Here is a 9,973-nt window from a genome sequence, read left to right on the forward strand (position 1 = left end):
CGCAACGCTCACTGTTCATCCCATCGATCGGCTTCAGTTAGCAGCAGTAGTGAAGGAATCGCTCGATCGGGTTCAGTTAACAGCCATCGATCGATCAATTGGGTTCAGTAACGTGTAGCCTGCAGTGCAATCGCTCGGGTTCAGTTAGAGCCCAACGCCTCGCTCGGGTTCAGTTAGAACCAACGCCTCGCACACACGTGTGTACGTGTATGAGAGAAACGCGCATCGCTCGGCCCCCGACCTCCCACCGTAACCGGGAACTCCTCGAAATTTTCCTCCCCCTCGCTTCTACCACGGTTTTTTCCGTCATGGACGGCCCAAAGAATGTCATGCAGCTGTGTCTCTGGCCCGGCCAGGACGAAAAGCCCATTTTCTGTCATGATTTTGGTCATAGAAGTAGGAGCCCACCACATCTATGATGATACCGGGTTTTGTCACAATTATCATCATAGAAGTGTCATATGTATGACAGGAAAAAAATTCGTTCGGCCCAAAATGTCACGGATGTGTCTTTTTTTTGTAGTGCTACCAACTGTTTGCCCACAACACACAGCTTGATTGGAGCAATCATCAGTGTTATTATCGGTCTTCCCACACATTTTCTGATTACTGACATGTTTGCCTTGTATCACACACATCTTGTTAAGTTGAGCCATTTTTGTTGTTTTGGCTAATCACAAACAGTTCGTCTGAGTGAACTGTATGCCCTATAACGATAAGGGCACGATGCTCTTCTATGATAGAGGAGCCCATTAAGGCTACCTCCATCTCATTGGCCCACCCCGCGGATACCTTCCTTGTGGCGGGAGGGAGTGGGAAGCACAACCTCGCCTCCCACCATAGTCATGGAGGGGAGGGAGGCCTCCGGCTGTGGCGAAGGGGCCGGAGTCCTTTGGGGATGGGCCGCCGACTGGCCCAACCCCTTCTTAGCGACCTAACGGACTTCTTCCCCTTGGTCCTAATTGGCCGAGCTCTCTACCTCGGCCAAGGGACTATGTACACCGGCCCCCGTGATATTGCCCGAAGGGGTCAGGTGTGAGGTTGCCTCCCCCAGCACTTCGGGAGCAGGAGGGGTGACGGCGCACTCGGGGGTCACGATGTCCGCCATGAAGGGCCAGCCCGTCCGAGATGTCATCGCCTATGTGGAGATGATGCGGACTGAGAGCATCTGGGTTATAAGTTTTATACTAAGAACAGGCTTTCAAAATTTAATTCGTACATGTCAATATACCTCCGTGGTGCCGGCTTTTTCCTCTTCGGCTGAAGGACGTCGCCATCCAACTCATCGAAGAGTGGGATCTTCTCTCACGAGTCCCGCTTGCTGGCGGGATCTACAGAGGACTTGTGTAGCCGCTTGCGGCCTTTGGGTTGCACGACCTCCTCGACATCCTTGGACAGCGTTCTTTTTTTCCTTTGGGGGAAGGCCCTCCTCCCCCAATGTTCTCCTCCTTCTCGTCCTCGTGGGTGGAGGATCCGTGGGTCTCCCCGGATCGGGTCACCGATGTTTCCCATGTGCAGACGCCGCCCCTCCCATTTGGGTGCTTTAGCTCTTTGGGCGGCACCACGTACGGCTCCTCGGCTAAGAGGGACGTGAGCTGATGAGATCTCTCCTCTTGGGGCAACGGTGTCGGGCACAACATTTGTTGTGTCTTGGGGGTCCACTTCTGAAAAGACAAAACCGACCATTCAATTAAGGTTTACAAGATGAAGAGGAATGCAGAATGTAAAACTGCATATTGAAATCGCGGAGGCATCATGGGCGGCTTCGAAGCCGTCGTTCCTCCCTTCTAGGGGAAACTCTTTCAGGGACGGCTTGAATAGCGGCATCCACATCCCGGACAGGGAGGTGCGGAAGAAGTGCTTCACATGGACCGCGTCTTTGGGCTTGAACGGCCACATCGGCCCCTCCCGAGGCTGGAGAGGCAGGATACGGCAGTGGAGCATGACATTAACCACATCCACCAGCTTGATTTTCTTCTTGTGTGTTAGAAATTCAATTTTCTGTTGCAGCTCCGTAACCTCTCCAGGGTTCCCCCAATCCATGCCCTTCCTCCTCCGGGAAGCAAGCCTCCTTGGAGAGCCAGTCAAGAAGGCCGGGACTTCGGACTGGCCATCAGCGGGTGGCTCGGATATAAAATCACTCACACTGCACTCTTTGATGGTATCGATGAAGGTGCCCTTGAACCAGTCAACCTTATAGTTCTTGCTGATCATGGCTCCACCGCACTCCATGAGTTTCGGATCCGTTGGACTTTGGATTGGTGCCGAATGCCATCAACCGTCTCCCAAAGTGCGGCTCAACGCGGATAATGGCCTCGCAGGTGACTGAAAGACGCGAGGTGGAGGATCGAGTTCGGGGCCAGATGATGGAAATCGAGCCCATAGTAGAAAACGATCCCGCGCATGAAGGGGTGAAGTGGGAACCCCAGACCTCGGATGAGGTGAGGGCTAAAAACTACCCTCTCCCTGGCTTGGAAGTGAGTATGCACTGGTTCTGCTCCGGCGGCTGGGTGGCGTCGTTGGCGGGGATGTACCCCGCGCTCTACAGCTCCAGGATCATGCCCTCCGTGACGGTCTGACTGAGGACCTGGCCCAGTGCCCCTTGAGGGTGGCACCATCCATTGCTGTGAGGTGAAAGTTGTGGGCCCTAAGGGAGGTGAATGGGTTCGGAGTTGGATCTGGGAGCCGGAGCTCGAAAGGCAGTATGTAAGGAGGAATGGAAGCGTGAGGATTGTTACCGCTTTCCCTTTGCTCTTATAAGACCGTGAAAGGCCAAGAGTCCCCCCTGTCGCACCATAGAAACCGCCACTACCCGAAAAAGATGCCATTACGCGTGTGGGAAAAAACAAAATCTTGATGTATCCCTTGAAAAACGGGCACGGTCTCTACTTCGACGAGATGTGCCAATGAGAAAATTGCCTTGGGCCGTGATTCGAGCAACAATAACAGACTCGCCTATTTATAGGTGTTGGCGTTTTGGAGAAGTTGCCAGGCCATAGGTACTGTTCACACTTGTGCGACTGGCCTTCGAGGATAAGTTATCCCACGTCCTCGGATGCTAGCAAGTTTGGACGAACCCTGTTTGGGGGGGGGGGAATTCTTTTGAGAAAGGGTCCAATGAAAGCTTGCAATCAATGGGGAGGTCCCGAATTGCCAAAAGAGGAACTTGTCTGTCAAGCCGAAGACTCCAGAGTCGAAGTCATTCACCCGATAAAGAGCGTCATCCTTGGCGTTGAAGACCATTTCAAGGGCTACTGACGATGTCCTAGACTATGGGGTACCAACCTAGTTGGCCCACAGTCCACGGGCCATGCTTACGGGCCATCATTCTTACAAGGAGGGACTCCCACGTATGGGACGATGCGGAGCCTTCCTTGCTAGTCGTCGCCTCCTCCTCCTCCATAAAAGAGCTAGGGTTTCTGCCTCCTACCGGTGCCGTCGCAGATCCGCTTCTCTCCGGTGGCCCTAGGGCCATGGGGGCACGGCGGATCTCGGCAAGTGCCGACAGGAGGGCTCCATTTTTAGTTGTTTCTTCCAGTTTTGCTAGGGTTTGTGTCATGCTCAGGAAGACGAGACGGTGGTGGCTCCTTGGAGATGAAATGAAGGTCTCCCCGCCTAGACCCCGTCCCGGCGATGCGTCTAGCATCATTGGTGGGCGTGTGGAGGTGTGTCTTCGGCGGGTCTATCTTTGGTGGATTTACTCGGATCTCGTCGTTGTTCGTCTATGTTCGTGTGTCTTTGAGTTGGATCCTTCTGATCTACGTTATTCTTCATCTGCGGCGGTTGCTGTTCTGATGCGCTGGTCCTACGGGGCCTTAGCACGACGACTTCCGGACTGTCTACTACAATAAGTTGTGCTTGACTCCGGCGATGGAGGGGCGATGACCGCGGCGCGCCTTCGGCTTGCTTCAGTGCTTGTAGTCGTCGCTAGCTGGTCTATGGATCTGGATGTAATTTTATTATTTCTGATATTTGTTGTACGGCCATGATTGAAGATGAATAGATCGAAAATTTTCTCGCAAAAAAGGAGGGAGTCCGGAAGCCTCGTACCTCGATGTGATCAAGGCAGACTCTGTCAAAGACTTGACGTGTACTCCAAGTAAAGCTTCGGCCGCCGCCATGTGTAACCGTAGGTATCCCCCTTTGGTGTGTCTATAAGCTGAGGGGTTTAGTCGATAGAGGGGGATCAATTATAAACACATTCACCTAGCTCTAGGGTTAGGACACAACTTATGATCTCAAGGTAGATCAAACTTGTACTCGATACACAATCATCAATACAACCAAAGCAGGATGTAGGGTATTACCTCTTTGAGAGGGCCCAAACCTGGGTAAATACTGCCACCTTCGTCCCTTGTCACCCATCGATCCGAAATCCACAGCCTGGGACCCCCTACCCCGAGGTCTGCCGGTTTTAGTACCAACATCACCCGTTAGTACGAGCGGCAGGCATGGCCGATGATGTTAAGCTCGACCCGGGATTACAACATGGCCAGTGCAGTCGCAACATGGGTCATGTTGCAAAGGCTTTGGTTTGTGGTTGTTGGCCCAGGATTGCAACATGGTCAATGTTCCAGTCGCAACACGGGTCTTGTTTCATAGGAAAAAACGGTTCGGGAAGATTGCGACAAGGCTCATGTTGCAAAGGCCGAGCAAAAAAGGTCTCCTTTGACAGAAATCAGATAGCTATTCAAGGCTCCATCCAACGGTTGCGGAGGTGGTGGACCTTTTTAGATTATTACCCTGGCGACACGTGGCGTTGCCCTTGTAATGGATTGAAATGTAACTAATATTATCCGGTCTACAGGAACTTCATCGTTTTTTTTTAAATTCAATTGAAATTGCGCATCCTCTACCCCGTGGACATTTAATGAGGTTTGTTTGATGATCCGTGTTGAAATTGCACATAGCAATGCCCCTGTTAATTAAACTTGCATCACGGATGGGTCTTGTGGACGTCGGCTCCGGGCAATTGGTTGGCGCCAGGGCGGTGAAAGGCCGTTTATTCGGTTACATTGGTTAGGTAAAACTAGTGCCAGGTAAACAGTAGATGAAGTGCTAACCACATGTTCTCCTCTGCTCTTTCTTGATAAAATACCTATTGTGTTTATTACTGGCCCCGAGGCGCAAAAGGGTAAACATCACATGGCATCCCTCACGTGACATGTACTTGCGCCTGTCGTCTCGGCTCAGCTCCAGTGCGTGACATACTAATAAATCAAGAGAAGGGGGCAAAGGCCTAAGAGCAACTCCAATAAAGTGACTCATTTCTTCAGCGCCCGTCCATTTGGACCGGCATGCACAAAAAATGTGGTCCAACACGCTGATCCAAACGAACACGCGTTCGCTTTTTGTTCACGAGTGACCCATTTCCGGCATATTTTAAAACCTGATTTGTGTCGGCGCGGAAACGCGATGAACGCGCGCGATCGCCTATTTCTGTCCCCGGGCCCGCTGGTCTGTGTCACATTGGCCTCCCTCCCCCCGTCCAACAAGCAACCCTCGCCCCCCGCCTCCTGCGTCACCGACGCCGCCGCCCATTTTTGCGGCGACTCTTCCAGCTGCCGCCGCCTCCACATCCGCCCAGCAACGCCGCCCTTGCCCCCAGTCGCCCGCCGCCGCTGGGAAGCAAACTAGTTTCCGCCGCCGCTTCCCCCATCGCACAGCCGTCCGCGACCAAGAAGACGCCTCGCCGCCCCCGCCACATACGACCGGCACGCTCGTCGGATGCCGTCACACTCGTCGGACGCCGGCCGGGCAGCTAGCTGGTCTGTGGGCGCCACGTCACCCCTCGCCGGCCGTCTCCTTCTTCAACGCCCGCAAACTGTTCGACAGTTTGCCAAGGTACAAAAATGGACCCGTCGACGAGTTCTTTTTCCACAATTTTATTTGCGACTCCGACGATTCGTTGTCCAACGACGAGGAGGAGATATTGGCTGCCGTGTTGATCCATCACCACCTCAACAACCAGCGGCCGTTGTTCCGTGGCTCCATTCCGGGCCACCTTCCGGCGTTGAATCGTAACCGAGAGAGCGGGCATTTTCTTCTCTGAAAGGACTACTTTGATACAATAAACCCGTTGTTCAAACATCACAAATTTCGCCGCCGGTTTCGTGTGAGTAGGCATGTTTTCAACCGTATTAGAGAGGGAGTGGTCGGCTATGATGACTACTTCGAGTGCTAAGAGGATGCCGTCGGCAAGATTGGTTTCTCCTCTTATCAGAAATGCACCGCCGCCATCCGAATGCTTGCATATGGAGTGCCCGGTGATCTCATTGACGAGTACGTCCGTATGAGCGAGTCTACATGCCTAGAGTCCATGTATAAGTTCTGCAAGGCTGTAATTGCTGTATTTGGCCCTGAGTACTTGAGAGAGCCGGCAGCTGCAGATACATCCCGTTTGTTGGCGATGAATGCTAGCATGGGCTTCCCGGTGATACTTGGCAGCATAGACTGCATGCACTGGGAGTGAAAGAACTGTCCTTCTGCTTGGCAAGGGCCGTATAAGGGACATGTCAGGGCTTGTACTGTCATACGAGAGGCCGTGGCGTCTCAAGATCTCTGGATCTAACACTCTTTCTTTGGCATGGCTGGATCACACAATAATATCAACGTGCTTCAGCGCTCGCCGGTGTTTGCTAGGCTTGCCGAAGGCAACAACCCACCGGTGAACTTTACTGTCTACGGTCACAACTACGACAAAGGATACTATTTGGGTGACGTTATCTATCCTCAATGGACCACTATTGTAAAGACAATACCCAACCCTGTTGGAGAGAACAGAAAAAGATTTGCCCAAGAGCAAGAGAGTGCTAGAAAGGATGTCGAGCGTGCCTTTGGCGTTTTGCAATCTCGATGGGGCATCGTTCGGTATCCTGCTAATACTTGGAGCACGTAGAAACTATGAGAGGTGATGACTGCTTGTGTGATCATGCACAATATGATCGTAGAAGACGAGCGCCCGGAACGTCTGTACGATCAAGGCTTTCAGTTTCAGGGTGAGAATGTTGTGCCTGAGCATGAAGTAGCGGCAACATTTGAGCAGTTGACTCAGTTTCATGAAGACATGCGTGATTGAGGAACTCACGTGTAACTGCAAAATGATTTGGTTGAGCATATGTGGACTCATGTTGGCAACCAATAGATGCATTTTCTTTTATTCGTTTGTAAAACTATGTGAAACATTTTTATTTTTGTTTGGCCTGTAAACTATACTATTTATTTGGGCGGACTATTTTGTTTGTTAAATTTTCATTTCACAATATATTGAATGCAATGCAAAATTGGACGGCCAGCGGGCCACACCAGCGCATATGAGACGGCGTATTGGGCGCGCTGCCGACCTATATGAAAAACAGGATGGACGTCGCGTGGGCGGTCGATTCAAAAGGACAAAAAGCAAACGAAATGGCCATCCGTTTAGGTCGGCCCGTTGAAATTTCTCTAATCGATAACGAAAGCATACCTACAGTAGCTTCTATGTAACTGCAAAAAAAGGTGACGGGCGCTAACGATCACAAGCATGCAGTTGCAGTTGATGATCCTTGTAGGCAGCTACTGTATGATTTTCGGGAGACAAATCTGTCCGTCTTTCTTCATCTGATTTATTTATATCTTGCAATATTAACTGCTGTATATGTATTTGTTTTCCTGTACAAAGGGAAAACAGCTGCTCTTGTTCGTCAATGAATAGAAAATAAGCGCTGCAGATAATTAGATTGATACTACCGTTGAAGGAGAGTTCGGTGTGAGCCCACTGGCATTCTATAGCCGCCATTTTGTTACCGAAGAAAAGAAACAGCTCCGGTTCCATCAATGTAGTATCCTACAAGCATCCGAACAACTTGAGCTAGGCAAAATTGACAAATTTAACTTATAGACGAAATCAAATCACATAATGAACTGCCTATGAAACTATTTCATACGCCTGACCTTTTTTGTAACGCCCGACACGAAGGCGCCACACTACATCCGAAAATTACTAAGTCAGTGTGCAGCGCCTGAGAGATAGACGCCACACTATACAGTGTAACGCTTAGCTTCTAGCCGTTGCACTAGTGGTTGCTTCATTTAGTAGTACAACTACTAGTGCATCGCCTGAGAGCTAGGCGCCACACTATACAGTACAGTCTGAGGTGCAACGTTGGCCAGATGTGTAGCGACTATCTGTGAGGCGTTGCACAGTGTAGTGTGGCGCCTTCGTGTCGAGCGTCACACAAAAAGATCAGCCGCGTGAAACAATAATTTCACGGACAGTGATTTGATTTCGTCCACAGGTCAAATTTGTCAGATTTGCCCTTGAGCTATAACCTGCAGCAAAACCTGCAATGCAAGAAAAGATTTCTACTTTACTAGCAGGAGGAAGTACACATGCCAAACCAAACAATCAAAAGAAAGGCCAAAAGAAGAGATGCTACACAAAGGAACCCAAGGACCAGACTCAAGGCACAAATATAGCTGCAAATTTTCAGTCTTCAGGTCTCTTGCACACATCACAAGCAGAGATAAGAGAAGCAAGTAGTAGACTACTACTGCTAATTTCTTTTTGCACTAATTATCACTAGTACTACGTAGATACACAAGCCCGTTTACACCAACCCAAAATCCATACAGGAAACTATAGAACGCTGCTACTAGTGGTATCTTCTATGCAATTTCTTTTGCACTTGTTCACGCTGCATTGCCCCGACCACACACAACATCAGCATCCATCCAGCTCCAGCTCCAGCGGATGCGTCCATGGATACGAGGTGCTGTCATGACCTTGAAGAGACGGCCGTGGCGGTGGCGGTGCTGAGACCCCGAGCAAGGCCGTGCACGGCGGTGCCATAGCTGCGGTTGCCGAGGCCGATGCAACCGAAGAGCAGCAGCCCGCCCTGCCGGTAGGGCAGGTACGTGCGCCGTCGCATCTCTTCCGCCTCCGCCCTCCTCGCCTCGTAGAGCCTCTCATGCGCCGACCTCCGCCTGCCCCTCCCTGCCCCTCTACTCCTGGCCGCCGCCGGCGATGGAGAAGGAGATGGGCTCCTCTTTGGCGTGGCAGAGAAAGTCGGGGGAGCCGGAGCGGCAGGGTGCTGGCTGTCCTTGCCGCCGTCTGACTTGCTCCGGTGGAGGAGATCCTTAATGAAGCCCCAACGCCGGGAGCTCCTCGAGGAAGAGAAGGACGCGGACGAAGCGGTGGACGAGGACGACGAGGAGCGCGAGGCCGGGGGCGTGGCCGCCGGCTCGACGGAGTCGGACTCCGGCGGCGGCGCGGCGGATGGTGACCTCCAGTGGGCACGGAATGGGGAGAGCGAGCGCGCCTTGCGGTGCACGGAGCGGCCCCTGAAGCGGCCGCGCTCGCCCTCTTCCACCACCACGGGGGCCTGTGAAGGCGAGGCGAGGTGAGGCTGGTGCGGCTGGAGCAGCATCGAGGAGAGGCGGACGGGGCGGATCTGGCCGTTGTGGAAGAGCTCGTCGGCGGACGACATGGCGGCGGCGGAGGGCGACGGGAAGCGGGACGAGAAGTCGAAGTCGAAGTCAAAGTCGAGGCCGCCGCAGGCGAACTCGTTGCTGGCGCCGCGGGTGGGGCTCGCCGGCGCGCTGAAGAAGCACGCGGCGTGGTGGTGGCCGGAGAAGGGGTCGCGGGTGGGGCTGGAGGGCGCGCTGACGAACGGCGTGGAGCAGGCGCTGTCCCCGCCGCCGGCAAGCGGGTCGTCGGAAGGTGCGTCGGCGGCCATCGCGTGCTGTGGTGCGGCCCGGCGGTGGTGGGTTGGGTTGTGCGTGCGGCGAAGTGGTGGGAGGAGTGTGGGAAGTGAGGTGGGGGTGGTGGGAGTTTTTAAGTGCTTGGTGGTTTCACGGTTCAGCCCCTCTAGTTCGTACGATGTTGATTTCCTTGGATGTTTCGCTGTTACTGTTAGTGTGAAGCTAATAACAAGGAAGTTGAGGGGCTTTGTGGGAGTACTTACTGTATTAGTACGTTTTCTTGATACGATGG

The 9,973-nt window shown here is 52.7% G+C and overlaps 1 protein-coding gene across 1 annotated transcript; it reads right to left on the minus strand.

Moving 5' to 3' along the window:
* Positions 1-8,505: 8,505 nt before the first annotated feature.
* LOC119286030 (zinc finger CCCH domain-containing protein 18-like) lies at positions 8,506-9,769 on the minus strand. The gene has a single exon (XM_037565369.1). It carries the CDS (start codon positions 9,714-9,716, stop codon positions 8,757-8,759), a length of 960 nt encoding a protein of 319 aa, XP_037421266.1. The 5' UTR covers positions 9,717-9,769; the 3' UTR covers positions 8,506-8,756.
* Positions 9,770-9,973: the final 204 nt, after the last annotated feature.

This window comes from Triticum dicoccoides, chromosome 4A (genome assembly GCF_002162155.2).
Source record: "Triticum dicoccoides isolate Atlit2015 ecotype Zavitan chromosome 4A, WEW_v2.0, whole genome shotgun sequence".
NCBI classification, from domain to species: Eukaryota; Viridiplantae; Streptophyta; class Magnoliopsida; order Poales; family Poaceae; genus Triticum; species Triticum dicoccoides.